General features: G+C 54.4%; 4 protein-coding genes across 4 annotated transcripts; 2 read left to right on the forward strand and 2 right to left on the reverse strand.

The window, feature by feature from the left end:
* Positions 1-1,540: 1,540 nt before the first annotated feature.
* On the reverse strand, positions 1,541-4,675 carry HMPREF1541_04884 (uncharacterized protein; the record flags this gene model as incomplete). Its single annotated transcript, XM_008719228.1, has 1 exon — positions 1,541-4,675. The coding sequence occupies one exon, from the start codon at positions 4,673-4,675 to the stop codon at positions 1,541-1,543; it is 3,135 nt and encodes a 1,044-aa protein (XP_008717450.1).
* A 1,880-nt stretch (positions 4,676-6,555) lies between these two features.
* Positions 6,556-7,189, reverse strand: HMPREF1541_04885 (uncharacterized protein; the record flags this gene model as incomplete). The annotated part of the gene is made up of 3 exons (XM_008719229.1): positions 6,556-6,708; positions 6,759-7,037; positions 7,094-7,189. 3 exons carry the CDS (start codon positions 7,187-7,189, stop codon positions 6,556-6,558), a joined length of 528 nt encoding a protein of 175 aa, XP_008717451.1.
* Positions 7,190-7,793: 604 nt separating this feature from the next.
* HMPREF1541_04886 (uncharacterized protein) lies at positions 7,794-9,393 on the forward strand (the record flags this gene model as incomplete). Its single annotated transcript, XM_008719230.1, has 3 exons — positions 7,794-8,003; positions 8,057-8,114; positions 8,159-9,393. The coding sequence occupies 3 exons, from the start codon at positions 7,794-7,796 to the stop codon at positions 9,391-9,393; spliced, it is 1,503 nt and encodes a 500-aa protein (XP_008717452.1).
* Positions 9,394-9,754: 361 nt separating this feature from the next.
* On the forward strand, positions 9,755-12,310 carry HMPREF1541_04887 (uncharacterized protein; the record flags this gene model as incomplete). Its single annotated transcript, XM_008719231.1, has 2 exons — positions 9,755-11,249; positions 11,331-12,310. The coding sequence occupies 2 exons, from the start codon at positions 9,755-9,757 to the stop codon at positions 12,308-12,310; spliced, it is 2,475 nt and encodes an 824-aa protein (XP_008717453.1).
* Between the last annotated feature and the right edge of the window lie 3,007 nt (positions 12,311-15,317).

Genomic DNA, 15,317 nt, shown 5'->3' on the forward strand with positions numbered 1-15,317 from the left:
CGGGATTCCTGGGGCGAAGAAGCACTCGTGATCCGTCGTTCTAGACCGTCCCGTTCGGGATGAGAGACAGATATCCACGACCACGAATTGCGTGCCTCTAAACGAATTAACCATGCTTCATGGCCTGGCCCCTCCTTCCAACTATACGCCATCTCGCCACCTAGTGGGCGCCTGAGACTAGGCACGAACGGCCCGTTCGATCATTGCCGGAAGGTCATCAATCCCGCGAGGCGATCAGTGGCATAAAACCACACTTGGGTTCCACGGATCTTCTGGGATGTTGGCCCCCAAACCTCAGCTGGGAATTTGGTTCTGCATGTCAGCCCAAGGCTCGTTCTGGACCGCGTTGCCTCCCAAAGCGGATGCCATTCTTCCCGATGCTGAGCCGCCCGGTCAGAGCAGTACTAGATTCGGACACTGTCGCCCCCAAAAGCTTCTCAAGTAAGACTCAATCAGTCCATCTGGGTTCCAAAGCGGTCCATTCGCATCGTCGGAGGCAATGCTTCAACCCGTATCGCGAGTTTGTCGGGCCGCTCAGCCCTGGCACGCCTGGACAGCTCGCTATTGCCTCGCGAATGCATACTGCACTCTGGACCCATGCCACCATCTTATCTGCGTTCTGCCGCCGGTTCCACATGGTGAAATCGGTCATGCAACATCGTTGGGTTTGGGGGCCCGATGACCAAAAAGCTGTACGGGGTGGTTCTCTCAGTCGAGAGTCTGGTGTGCCACCTCACTTCGACTACGGCCTGAGCAATGCAGGCAACTCCAAACACGAGATGTCCGCAGACGAGCTCTCGTGTATGCCAATGGCGCATACCTCAAAATCACTTACAGGAAGCTCCGCGCTTTCACGCTAGCTAGCTTTCGGAACAAAGATTCATTGCTTGCTTCATCTGCTATGTCTTCGGACCTGCCCTGAGTGTCCCCCGAGCATGAACGTCCCCCGCAAAATGAGCAAACTGATCCGATATGTCCCCTCCGTATCCACGCCAAAAGTTTCTTTCGTGGTATCTCATCTTGTCTTTGCAAAAACGTGGTAGTAATCGAACATTGGCCCCCCTTTCCCCTCCCTTGATGCCATCATATGTTGCCAAACCTCAAAACACGAGAGGAAAAAACGAAACGCCTCTCTTTCTCTCCAATGTCTCCCATCAAGCACCCGCGTCCCCAAGAAAAAGCAGCGCAAATCATATGCCTCATGTGATGTGTACGTATCTCTAAAAAGAAGTCGTTCGTAGTGCTGTGTGGAAATTTCATGATGCAGCGCGTATGTTGTCCACCTCTCGTGTCTGTGTCTCTGACCGTTCTCGGGACCCAATGCTTGCTCGCTTGCTTGCCCCCGCCTCCTGCTTCTCTCCCGTCAAACTCATGGGGTATATCGTGTCATGCGCATGCTATTGTTCGCCTTTCCCAGAAGAAAAAAGACCAAAAGCTCCGCCTCCCATCACAAAATGGTGCACCATTCATTCGTTGCTTTCCGCTGAGCCAGCCATACCTTTGTGTTCGCTCGTTCATGTGTTGTTCATCAAGTCCAAAATCATGCAGCCAGCCGCTCCCCTCCGGGCAAGCACCTGGCCTTCTCCCTCGCCGTCTTCTCCCGCTTGAGCCCCTGCGCCGCCCCACCCAGCACACTCCGACGCCAGCCCCTGCCACTCTCATCTCTGCCATCCCGCTCCGCTGCCACCACGGGTCTCAAGCCGCCTAGACCGCCGCTGTTGCCGCACGGAAACCCCTGCGTCGCTGGCGACGACGTGCCAGAAGCACCGGCAGCACCGGCACTACCAGCACCAGCCTCGTCGCTCGCGTTGTGATTCTTAGGCACGCCAAATACCTCACCCGTGCCTTGCTGCGCCTTCCACTGCTCGGCCATGGTGCGCATGCTCTTCTTCCGCTCCACCCTCTCCAGATACTCATTCATGCCGACGACATTGCTCTTGCTGCTGCTGCGCCCGATGCCGAGGCCCGCAAGCTTGCGCTGCTCGCCCTGCCGCTGCTGCAGTTCCTGTTCCACGCCAAGGACGCGCCACGCCTTCGCGCTGCGACCGCTCATGACACGGCCGAGGGACGACGCAGACTTGTTGGGCGTAGACACGGTCATGGTGACGAGGGGCGCAATGGTGTCGCCACCGCCGGCCTCGCGGCGCCACTCAAGAGACATATCGTCGCGGCCCACTGGGGAGTCCGAGTCCGAGTGCCCACCGTAAATGTCCGTGATGGGGCTGATGGGCACGTCGCTCGAGTCCGTGGCGTTGCCGAGAGACTTGCTGCGCCCGTGCTGCTTGCTCGCTTTGCTCATCACCGAGGCCCGCTTCTGGATCGTGGCTAGCGTTGGTGTCAGGCTATCCCTCGACCTGGTCACCGGTCGCGGACAGTGGCCGTTGCAGCGGTCTTCGGCTCGCACGCTGGTGCGTTTTGACAGCTTGGGGAGCGGAGATACGATGTCGTCTGGCGTCGGAAGCTCTACTGGCGCGCGCACTTCGCGCATTCGAGTCTCCATTCGCAGCAGCTCCTCCGCCCTCGGCAAATCGATGCCACTGCCTGTATCCGTCATGGCCAGAGCGCGCTTCGCGTTCTGCTCTGCGAATCCTAGGTCGCAGACCAGGTAGTTTAGCGCACGATCCGTGGGGTCAACGACTGCAGCGACTGGTGGTGGGGCCCGCGACTTGTACGTGTGCGACGGAAATGGGACGCGCGGCGTTGATGTCACGTAGCTGACGGGGAATAGATTGGGTCCCAAGCGCGTGCTGGCTGTGCGATTCATGGTCAGGGTATGGAAGAAGGAGGGGTCGGTGGTTGGAGAGGCCGGGAACGCCGTGATGGCGACTGAGCCTTTCGATGGCTGCTGGCTGTGTGCAGAGGCTGGGTCACAGTCCGGGCGGATCTCGAGGGGAGGGGGGCGGTGGACGGATACGGAGACGGGCCTGCGGCGGATCGTGGGTGTGCTGGTGTCGAGTCGGAGCGTCTGAGCCGCTGCTTGCGGATCGCGCAGGACGGTGCTGGAGAAGCTACTGTCCACGGATTTCGCATGGCGGTGCCGTGCTGAGGCCTGTCTAGGCAGAGGTACTGTGGCTGCTTTAGCTGTAGCCTCGGCCACCAGTCGCTCCTGATACACACGCCCGAGAGCCGCCGTTAGAAATGTAGCTCTTGTGTAACCTGCAGGCGGTAATGGCCAGCGTGTGAGGCCAACCTTCTTCGCAGTATCGTTCGGGGCACCGGCCAATGTGAGGACGACCTGCGGACCTAGCGTAAGCAAGTACGACGTCCATTCTTGAAGAAACGCCGCCTCGGATACGCCATCGCTTGGGTTCCAGAAATCTAACCACCCAGCGCGCAACGCCTCGTCCGTTGTTCCCTGGTAAACGTCCAGTAAAAGCTGCATACACTGCCACATTTCGTTCATATCCTCCAGCTGCCCTGCCGACAGTCCCGAGCTGTTTCCGGTCGCAAAGCCCTCGGCTCTGCCCGGGCTTCGGGTGGCATTCAACCAGTCCAGTTCCGCAGCGGTAACCTCGCCAGCTCGCTGGACTGCGCTGTCGCCGAACCAGGCACAGAAGGTCCAGACCCGCCACAATGCCTCGTCGATGTCTCTCCCGGCCACCTCATCGGCACCTCTCAGCGCGGCGATCGTGCGCAAGCGGCACACACTGGCGCACCTTTCGCTCCTCAACACAGCTCGCTTCAGTGCTGCCAATGTGCGCACATCACGCGAGTACTCGCGCAATCGGAACTGCTGGCTGCCTTCCACTGCCAAAACCGAGCGTCTCGTCTCCCATGCTGCGGGCGAGGTGCGGAACAGGAGTTGGGAAACGAGGCGAGACTCGTTGCGGGCGAAGGTGTTGTAAAATCCTTTGCTTACCAAAGCTGCCGTTTCGAGGTCCTGTACACTGTGTATTTGGGACATGATGCGATAGATGACTGATTCGGCGGTCGAAGTGGTGATAGTACAAGGTCTATTGGCCGGGTTGGATACAGTGCGGGCTCGGGAAACAGGCTTTCGAACAGCTAGGGGACGGACACCGGGTACCAATGAGCCTGGAAGTTCGGGAAGCATAGCAGGGACGGGGACGGTGTTTGATCGGGAGCGGGCATTAGGATGGGAGCCAAGAGGTTTGAAGGAGTTGAAGTTGCTGCGGATACGGAGACCATGGCTTGGAGGGGACATAGGTGTCGAAGTTGCCGGTGAATGCGGCATGAGTACATTGATGCTGGCGGATCGATGATGCGACCGAGATGGCTGCCGCATGGAGGCAATGTGTGCCTGAGTACTTGGCGACCGCTGGCTTGTTCTGACGGGTGAAGGGTTGGGTCGTGAGAAGTTGACGACTTTAGAGACATCTCCTGCTCGTCGTGGTCGAATGGGTAGAGGCTTGTCTAGGTCGAGGTTTTGAGAGGTGTTTGAATTGGTGGAGCCCCAGGTACTGGATCTGGAAGGCTTATTGATATGAACGGGAGACTCAACCAGGACGGCTTCGTTCGCAACTTTTGGGAGAGCAGTTGGTCCTGCTTCAGGCGAGTCGTCCTTTGGCGGCGGAGTAGGTGAAGCATCATCTACGCTCGAATAAGACGAGTTCCTTGTGATGGTAGGCGTCACAGAGCTCTGACCAGACGATGTGATCGATGACGACCCAGTCGAGTCATTTCGCACCGGGACAGGATGGCTATCTGCAGGCATCGTTGGGACTTTGTGTTGTTGCCTTGTAGGTGCCAAGGCGGGCCAGGCAAAGTCCTTTGCGCCTACCGATGATACGTTCACGAAAGTACTCGAGGCTGTGTCGCTCGAGGCGCGGTTTCCGGCATCGAGGCTGGCAAAGCGGTCGAAGAGATTCGTTAATGAGCTTGTGTCAACGTGCGAGATTTGAGGAAGTTGATGGTTGGTAGCGTCAGGGAGATTGTCGGCCTTTCGCAGCGTCACTGGGATATAGTCCCGGGAAGCTGATCTTATCCTTGACCTCATGATGACTGTTAGCCGTGACTGTCGTGGACGGTGTACTGATATCCAGGGTTCCTGGGTGGCTATTGGAGGGGTCGCATGGCTCGTTGTAACACAACCAGACGGATTATGCGAGGTTTGTCGGCGAGGGAAGATGCCAACGTTGCGTGATGTTGGGCAGTAGTGAAGATCGTCGTAGGTTGCTGCGAGATGTGAGGCCGTGAAGCTTTGAGGTTGTAAGAGGGTTCGAAATCAAGTCGCCGACGAGGTTGGGGGAGACCTTCCAAGGATATAGCGGAAACGTGAATTGAATGGGCAGGGAGCCAGAACAGGAATGGTGAACGTGGAGAGGCTCTGGACGATCAGGAACAAGGGTCTGGTTGGGTGAGCCAGCCCCGGGAGGCAAATGGGCGGAGGGGTGGCTCTGCCTTGCCTAGAGGCTAAGTTTAACCCTCGAAGCTCGATCCTTGGGGGCGGAGTCGGCGTCCTGGGGGCTGTGGACTGTGGTGCGTTTGAGGCAAGCGTCCCTAGTCGGCTAGTCCAGGCAACCCGTCCAGCGAGTGGCTCGCTTCAGGGCAATGTGATGGGTCGTGGGCTGGGGTGGCTGTTCATGGACCATGCAGTCCTTTCGAGGTAGGGATTATTGCTGCACCCGATCTTCCGAGGACCGTAATCCTGAAGCGTATCAGTAATGCACCGGTCTGCAAACGATGCGAACAGGAAAATGCCGACTCTCCATCCCTGGCAGGTTTATCCAGGCGCGCTACCTGGACTTCATGCCAGAAAGTTGCCGCCCAGGTCTCTCAGAGCTGGGTCGACCAGGGCAGCAGTGCATTGCATGCCTGAGAAGCCGTGACCACGCGCATGATCTGATTGAGGCGACAACGGCGGGAGCGAGGTGCCTGCGAAGATGATTCGCCGAAAATGAGCTGGTCTCAGACACGAGACGACGATCTGCTGTCCAAGCTGATCAAACCTGTTGGAGAGGTGCATGGTGCGGCTAGGGTTGTGTGGTGTGGCCCGGCTAAAGGACGCGCCGTGCACGTGACAATGGCCAATACCACCGCCCATCGCGATTGCTTCGTGATTCTCTAAGATTACCGATCAACATTCCTCCCGTTGTCGTGTTTCATGTGCCGACTGTACAACAAACATGTCGCCAAGTCGACGTCAAGTATGACGAAAGTGACAATGGAGATCGCCGACCGTGGCTCCGGCGTAATCGAAGCAAAAGAGAGAAAGGGTGCAAAGAGCCGACGAGAAAAGGGGATGAAGCGATGCGTGTCTGAGCGGCTATGACTGAGAGCGCCCCTATACCCCTACATTGGTCTATACAATCTCGCATCGGCTATTGTACGCGCGATGTCTTCCTTTTTGCCGTCGACTGGATGAATAGCCGGGTACGAAGTCCACCTGATTCAAGTTGCTGCATCCAGGACGGCGAAACAGGCTGTCATACGGCTGAAGCTCCATCATGGCTGCTTCGAAATCTTGCCGCTGTGCTTTTACGAGCAGCATTCTGCCGGCGCACACAACATCCTTGCTATGGTCTAACGCGACGGACTGTTTGACTACAGTACCATCTTGAGCGCGTCTTGCCTTGAGACCGGCCTTTCCCTGCCTCAGCTTACTGCGAACAGCGAGAGATAGATTCCCCAGAAGAGTCCAACGATAGAACCTACGAGGATTCTACGGTGCATAGGCACAACAGTAAAGTTGAGAAATGACACGGCTGGCCACAACTTCCAGCCCGCCATCATGAGCGGGAGAGTCTCCTAAAACAATGTAAGTGTCAGCACGACATGAGCTCAGATTTGCGCCCTACTCTTCGCACAGTCCGTTGAATGGCGTTGCTGTCCTTGCCGCTTAGGGCAGCAAAGAATGCAACAAATGCAACAGTGTTGACGACAGCCCCGATTGTCTGGTCGAGAGCAAATTTCTTTGCAGTATTGATCTTATGGAGAGACTGAGATCCATCTAGGCCAGTCACATATCCTGGAAATGTCTCTTCAAGGTATTGCTGCCAGAGGAAGTTCGGAGGACAGGTGAGGAGGGTGAAGAAGACAAATTGACCGAGAGCGACGAGGTTGAGGGAAAGTGGTTCCTATCAGTGGATGAGTGGAAGCGCTTTCTTTGTCAAATTGCGGCGGCAGCACTCACGTCCTTCTGGTATGCTTTTATGCCTTGCGCGAGGAGATTCGATAGCGCAGACAGGACAGCGGCTTGGAGGGTCGCGTTAACCAAGGGCGACGGCATAGCGGCGGTGACGGGCTTCTGGCCGTGATGTACAGTCTGAAATGTGGTGCAAAGGGATTATCATATCCTAATAACAATAACGCCGCCGAGCGAATCAAGCACAGAAAGCAGTCTATAAGTGTTATCAGTCGTCCGTGTCAGCGGTGAAGTCGAGGGTGCGCAAGCGGCCAGATTTATTACCTGGCACGTTCCGGCTAAAATACTACCGACATTGTTGCCCCTCTCCCCAGTCCCGTCGGTTTTCCCTCTTAGCATCCTGCCCGACATCGACACATCGCTAGAACACTGCACTGTTCGCACGAACGAGTCCAAAGGAAATGTATCAGGGAGATCGTTGTGTTTAGCTTTGATTGCTGCGTACTAGTGGGCGGGGTCCCGCCGTATCTGCACATACTGGTAACAGGCGCGAAGGTAGTAAATGGCACAACTTGATATTTGTTACACAAACGCGTTCCTCTCCCAGCTGGCAATGCTGGTTACTCCGTGAGTCGAAGCTCCCACGCCGAGCCTCTCCAATAACATTTCATTTATTCGCGTCGGTTGTGCCTCGGATCTCGTTGCTGGACTGCAGAGAACTGCAGGTCATCCATTCGCCGCAACCATCATGATGGTGCTGGCATCCCACCAACGCCTCTTGGGCATTCTTGTCCTTGTCCTCCTATCAATTTTATTGCTTTCGCTGTTTCTTGTTCTGAACATCACGAGCTTGTACAACGAGGGCTTGATCCACGGTCATTCCGCACGGCACATCCTAGCTCAACGCATGTTAGGCCGAGAACATACCTTCATCTGCGCCAGTGACGAAGGCTTCTTGGTACGACCAGAGATTGTTCTTGAGACGGGGGAGTATGTACTAAGACATTACAGTATGCAGGTCGCTGGTTGGTCTCGGCAGATCAGTCAAGAAGAGACACCAGTGTTCCGGGTAGGTCATCATCAACCTCGTGGAACATGGGCTCATTACTGAAGGCGCCACCGTCGACTTTACCTTCACAAACTCGACATCTCTGTTACTCTCTTTGAGAAATGGTCGTCTCACGAAAGACAGTGCCCACGAGATACAGCGCTCAGAGCATGTCCAGCACACTACTATCGCTTCTCGTCGCCCAGACCTGCTACTCGCACCCAACATCAGTTTACTCGTCGTCCTTGAGGGCCAACACGCATTGTATTTCAGCCACACAGGTCGTGGTACACTGAGGATCGCGTCGGATCTCAACAAGACAGCAACCTACGCAGCCCGCATCACCATATTAGGCTCCGGTGCGGGCATGACAGCAAGCACACTTGAGCTCGAGGGTATTTGGTTGAGCAAAGGAGGGTATCTGCTACCTGCTGAGCCGTCCCAACAACGACCGGTGATTGAATTCATCAGTGCCCTTTCCTACGCGAGCCCAAAAGACACGATTTCCTCCTTTCCTACACTGCTTGCGTTGGAACTCAACACGTCTTACTCAATTGTTCCGGTAGCCGATGCGTGTTTGACCGATATCTGCTCCTTGGGCACTCCATCGGTCCAAGACGTCTATTTCCGCACTGGACAACCGGGACTCTCACGTTACCGCCTTCCACACAGGCACACAGAGCCTGCGGCGCTCCTCATGGATATCGGAGCGATTGATTTCCATCATTTCCTGCAGGCCAACTCCGCCGAGGATGGAATCGACCAATTCGTGGACGGCTTTGTGAAGTCATACGTGAAAGTGGTAAGAACTATCCGCTCCGCTACACATGAATATCAATCTGTCTTCGCCGAGCATACTCAGAATGGAGTCGATCTAGACGCTAGCTATGCCTACAACTCGGCGCCCATCCTGCTTCCGATCTTCCTTCTCACGCCATTCACACCGACAGGGCGCCTTCAGCGCTTGCTGGGCCGCGCCATATCGGATGTTGTCCGCACGCTGAGAGACCAAGGAGATCTGGCTACAACATGGATCGACACTGACGGTTGGCTGGCGGAGGCCGACTTCACACGCGATAGTACTGCGGATCAAGGGACTCGGCGGCTCGCAGAATCAGGACATCTGAAGGTGGCAAGCCACATTTCAGCGCACATCTGTCCTTCGGTAAAGGGCAAGTGTCCCTTTCAGAAACACGACACCTATCAGGGACAGCTGTACGTTCCCGACGAAGCTGGACTGGGCAAAATGTTGGAAGAGCGGAAGGTCATGTTGATCAAACAGGCAATAGGCTTGTCTTGATGTTCGCGTACAGCTGAAAGACATATCTGTGGGCATAACCGCAATTCACTAAATACATCGCACTTCTGCACCGTCTGGATACTATACCGCTTGGTGGGACCCAGTAACTCTATACCTGACTCCGTAGACAGAAGATCGTGTTGGAACAGTCGATGAAGAAGAGGACGCGTCTTAAGGCAAGGACAAAGCCGCTGCCTAAAGCTTGTGCCAGACCAAATGCGGCGAGCCCTCATGTCAGCAGTGCAGTGGGTGCGCCACCCCGCCTACGTCACCTGCCCCAGGCGCCCGCCACGACTTAACTGAGTGGCACAACCACGCGCACCACCACCGCGTCTACTCCTCCTTTAACGCGTCCAAAACGATGGCTCCCTCACCCTCTGCAAGCTTCTACGACCTCTCAGACGATGAGGAGGCCGACTACAACACCATTACTGAAGCCACCTCGGGGAAGGGCGTAAAGCTCCTCTTCTCAAAAAGCAAGGTCTATGTTCACCCCACCTCGTCAGCCAAAGGGAATATCGCTGGTTTCATTGCCCTCGTCCAGCAGAAGCCCTCTCCAACCGAAGCTCGTCCGAGCTCTTCTCATAGCAGCAAAAAGTCACAGAACTCCTCTAGCTACTTTCTAGCCTGGGTGCCAGAGTCAACCCTTGGACAAGATGACCTGAGTACATATGAGAAGATTGACTTGCCAGACGCTGAATCTCCTCCGAAGCGGGCCAGCTTAGTACCTCCTATACCTCTTGCTACATTCGATGGTGCCACTGTTGGACCATACGCCTTTTCTCTGCCTCTATCGAGCATATACTCGATCCTAGTCCGCCCCCCAAGCTTAGGTTGGTGGTTTGGGAGTATCGTCATCAATACACGCTCCGGTTCCAGTCTCCCGGCGCTGTTCTTTCATGACTCGGAGTGCGAAAGTACAATCTTACAAAAGAAGAAGCTAGCGAAGGAATCATTTGATCCGTTTGGAGAGCATGGCGGCCTGTTCTGGGGTGGCGATGAGGTTGTCAGGTGGCTGAAACGATACGTCGACGTTGAACGGAGCACCGCTGAGCCTTCCGTGTACTTGATTGACCCCTCTGAAGAGGACAAACTTGGCTTTGGTCAAGGACGAAAGTCTCTTGAAGAGCCCACCAGCCCTACCAACACAAACCAAAAGAAGCCCCAGCAGAAGCAACAAGGGATGCAAATGGATCCACTGACAAAGACGCTGAAGGAGACACGGTGGAAAATACTGGAGCAGCTGTCGAAAGTTACCACCTTTACGAGACGGACTGCTGAGGACATTGTTAACAACAAGAATGTTCCTCCTCAAGTCCGACGGCTCATTCAGAATCCGGAAGTGCAGACAATTCAGGATGAATTTGACAGTGCTCGGCTCTATCTTGCAAGATGGGCAATGGGTATTGCAGAGCAGAGTGAGAAAGAGAAGAACCAGAGAATATGGACGGCCAAGGATGTGCTTGAATTGGAAGAAACTGGCGTGGGCGACTTCGAAATTCTGGACATGGAGGCAGGGCGGATGTCTCTGGGTGCGAGCAAGCGAAAGATCGTTGATATGAAGGAGTGGGAGTCCTTCTTTGATTCCACTGGTAGACTGTTCGTCACACCTGATGAAGTCAAGGAACGCATCTTCCATGGCGGACTTGATCCGGACGATGGGGTACGCAAGGAAGCATGGCTCTTCCTCCTTGGAGTATACGATTGGAACAGCACCAAGGAAGAACGACATTCCTTCATGAATCGCAAGCGAGATGAGTATATTCAGCTCAAGGGTGCTTGGTGGGATCGCATGGTCGAGGGTCACCCCACCCCCGAGCAAGAAGAGTGGTGGAAGGAGCAGAAGAACCGAATCGGTAAGTGTTATCTCTTCTCCCTCGACGCGAGATCTGCGTTCGACGTCTAACCATTCGCTGACCTGGCTGCCGCCCATATAGAGAAGGACGTACACCGCACCGATCGGCATATTCCGTTGTTCGCTGGAGAAGATATTCCTCACCCCGACCCTTCTTCCCCTTTCTACAACACCGACGGACCAGGCACGAACGTTCACATGGAGCAGCTGAAAGACATGTTGCTCACCTATCTTGAATACGATACTCCACCCTCAGAATCACATCCAGCGCATGTGTACAAAACTTCGAATCCTCACCCTCAGAACCTTGGCTATGTCCAAGGCATGTCTGATCTCCTCTCTCCTCTCTACGCCGTCTTTCAAGACGATGCAGTCGCTTTCTGGGCGTTCGTCAACTTCATGCAGCGTATGTCCCGAAACTTTGTGCGCTCACAGAGCGGTATGAGGTCACAACTCTCGACTCTTGATCAGCTGGTGCAGTTGCTCGACCCTAAATTGTATCTTCACCTACAATCTGCTGATTCAACGAATTTCTTCTTCTTTTTCCGGATGTTATTGGTATGGTACAAGAGAGAGTTCGATTGGCCGGACGTTCTTCGATTATGGGAGACGCTGTGGACCGACTACTTGTCTTCTCAATTTCACCTCTTCATCGCGGTTGCTATCTTGGAGAAGCATCGGGAAGTCATCATGGAGCACCTAAAGCAATTTGACGAGGTGCTGAAGTATATCAATGAGCTCTCTGGGACCATTGAGCTTCGGGAGACACTCGTACGCGCAGAGGGTCTGTACAAGCGTTTTGAGAGGACAGTTGGCGTGGTGGACAGACAGACTGCGCTCCCTGCGCCGAACGAAGGCCTTCGTAACCGGAAAGGCAAGGGCCTCATGGAAGACGAGGCAACTACGAGCGAGATGGGCCGACTGATCGACCGCAATGAGGAGGAACGCAAAGCCAAAGCTCGTGCCAGCAAAGAACCAGCCACCGAAGCAGAGCAAAAGGTCATCACCGAACAGCTACGTCAGCTCATGGAGCGGAAAGTCTTCTGGTTCCCACCGGAATGATCAAGCGGGCCCATTATTATTGTTAGAATTGTATGAAATACGACATGACGGCATGGTCTGGCGCTTTGCTACTGGAACGCAACCAAAATTTTTATACACCACTTAATTCCAGTTCAGTATTTCTTCCTGTCACTCTGATATAGAACGGTTTGTCCTTATCTGTCACTCCGGCTTTGCTTCGTTTGTTTGCCTTCTGGAAGCCTCGTTGCCTGCGCCAAGCCCCGCTAATTTCTGCTAGCGCGTTCGCCAGAACTATTTCGACCGCGACCGCACCTTGCGCAACTTGCACCTTTGCAACTTTGCAATCTTCTTTACGATTCTAGTCTATCGAGTTTGGACATCTTGTGCCTTTTGAACGTTATTTGTGGGGCTAACGACTGACTTGCTGTGTCGCTTGCTGCTTGGTTGTTTTGGTTTTCAGGTTCATATGAGATGGTTGCTAACACTTTAGAAGTCAGGAGACTAATTCTGCTGGAGTTCTAAGCCGCAGGAGCTAGCTCAAGATCTACTAAACGCTCGAAGCGTCCATCTGTCGCCGAAACCTGCACGCTTGCAGATGCACAGGTGAGTCTGTCTTCGAGCGATGCTTCTACCACAAAACACTTACATCACTACAGATACGAACGAGCCACATCTTATGTGCGACGCAATGACAGAGTGGACAAATGATGTAACCTGCCAACGATGAGAGCACATGTCCATGTGCCTCTTGCAATACGAATACGAACGGTCTCAGACTGTCTACCGGAGTGGACAGTTGTTGACCGAGATATTCACGAAAATCTGGAGATAGGCGACTTGTAAGTGCCCACAACAACTTTTATTCCAACGCTGACACCACGTAGTGATCGCAAAATTCTCCAGATGAAGGGCCTTGAGCCTGGCTTAAGACAGGTCAAGTGCGAAGCTGGTGGCATTGGCAGCAAGCCTGTACGCCACCGAGCCGACTTATTGAGACGATTGACGCGAGCAGACACTCGGCCCGCGAGCCTAGAAGAGTCTACTCCAAGATTGATTGGGACATCAGAGGCCCTGGACACAATCCTAAAGCTTCTGAGTCTCAACATGATACGGAAACGCTCTGCTGACTTCGATCAACGATTGATTCGAGGTAAACCTGTCGCCAGTCTGCAACATTCCAAAAGATGCTGATACTCTTAATAGTCACAAAAACGAACCTGAGCAGACAACTAGCTTGTCTACCTCACCCACGTTGCAGACCGAGAGATCCTTTGTTACAGACAGCCGTCACAGGCTAGTCTAGTTGCCTTCGAATGCGAGCCTCCGTCCCAAGGCTACATATCGTTCAGTTACGGCACAGTCGACACGGTAGACCAACTCTGCCTACCTTGAGGAGTCAAGCCTCACTGTCCTGCGTTCTCCTGCTACTTCAGCTTGAGCGTAGAAACAGTCGTTCAGTCACGTCAGACCCAAGCCGAGAGATCTAGGGGTATAGTCTTGGAACGGCAAGACTCTCACACCTACCTCTTATCTGCCAGCTTCCAGCTGGTAGCTACTGGAGCTGTGTGTCCGATGGACACGCAAACCCTCTCATTCTCGGATGCTGAAGACCGTCATAAGTCTGAAGCGCAGTCACGGCATTGCAGCTTCGAAGCCCTTTCACCGGTGCTTCGTTAGCGCAAGCATGATACGAATATTAGGTATGTTGCCTCCCTCCTACGCTCTAGCGAAACGTCCTTTTCTTTGCGGCACAGCAAGTGGTGGTGATCCTGGCCATGAGATGGCTTCTTCGCAATGAGCATACGGTGTCGGTGAGTATTGCCGCCCACATTGCCCTTTGAGCTGACGAGAAGCAGCAAGTCGAAGACGTTGCAGTCGAATGGTGCAACAGCACGGGTTGCAGGTCAACGAACGTGGCTTCAGGAGTATGTGTATTTGGCAGGTAAAAAATCCAACGTGTGGCTCATCGTCCTTGATTCAAACTTTTCCGGTGATGCTGCCAGAGGTCACCAACATCCCATTGACGGCTCAAGAGGTCGGGGTTTGACTCAGCAGAGACGATTGTGAGGGTGCCGTTGGCGAAGATAAGCGTGTATGAGACGACTTGGTCCCCGATCAAGCCATCTTGGCCTTGTAGGAAACCCTCCCTGGAGTCGAGGGTGAGCCCCATGCCGACGCAATCGCAGACACCAGTAACTGGAGATAGATCAATCGTATCTCAGCAGGGTAGGGGCCTAAAAGAGAATATAAAGGCACCTCCCTGTGCACTTGCCCGCCGCGCGCGAGTGCGCTGATAGAGCTCGCTGCTTTGATGCCACCGCCAATGGTGGCGGACTTGCAAATAGAACGGAGACGAACCACTAGAGTGAAGTAGGGCGTCCGCTTGCAAGAAGGCCTTGCAGAAGGCTGCCTGTGTGGCATTCCATAGTATATCACCTTGCAAAAAATCAGCGAACTGACCAGCAAGATCGAGATGCGACTCAAAAGACAAGACGCCCTTCAACCGATTCTCACGAAGATAGGGTGTTGAGCAGACCATCCTTTCTTGCTGGATGAATACCGCATCGCATCTATCAGGTCGGTATAGGGGGCTGCAGTTGAGGTCCTCGCAATTAGCCGTGGCTGCGAAATGGGCTAGAGGCTGCGTCTGTGTGAGTATCCGTGAGTCCAGTACCCTCCGATGCACCTGGGGCATGGATGGCGCGCCCCCCGCCAACCTTTGCAGACTCTGTTTATGCAGTGACAACATGAAATCTTTAGTTCAGGGAAGATGGTTGCGAAAGACGAGGTTGGATCCCGATGGTCTGGGACGAGCTGAGGTACTCGACGCGGACCAAACAACAGCAAAACTATGGCAACTAGGCAGCGACACCACCGACGAAGCATATATATTGTAATCTGTTTAATCAACTCCGACCTTTTGGTGACGATCTATAGTATTGACTTACTACGTCCTCAACTGTCGCCGCATAAACCGCCCGAAAAATGGCAGGCTATATCCCTGAACTGCCCGCGACCACGGGCTCGGTCCGGCAATACCGACTGC

The sequence above is a fragment of the Cyphellophora europaea genome (genome assembly GCF_000365145.1).
Source record: "Cyphellophora europaea CBS 101466 unplaced genomic scaffold supercont1.4, whole genome shotgun sequence".
Lineage (NCBI taxonomy): Eukaryota > Fungi > Ascomycota > Eurotiomycetes > Chaetothyriales > Cyphellophoraceae > Cyphellophora > Cyphellophora europaea.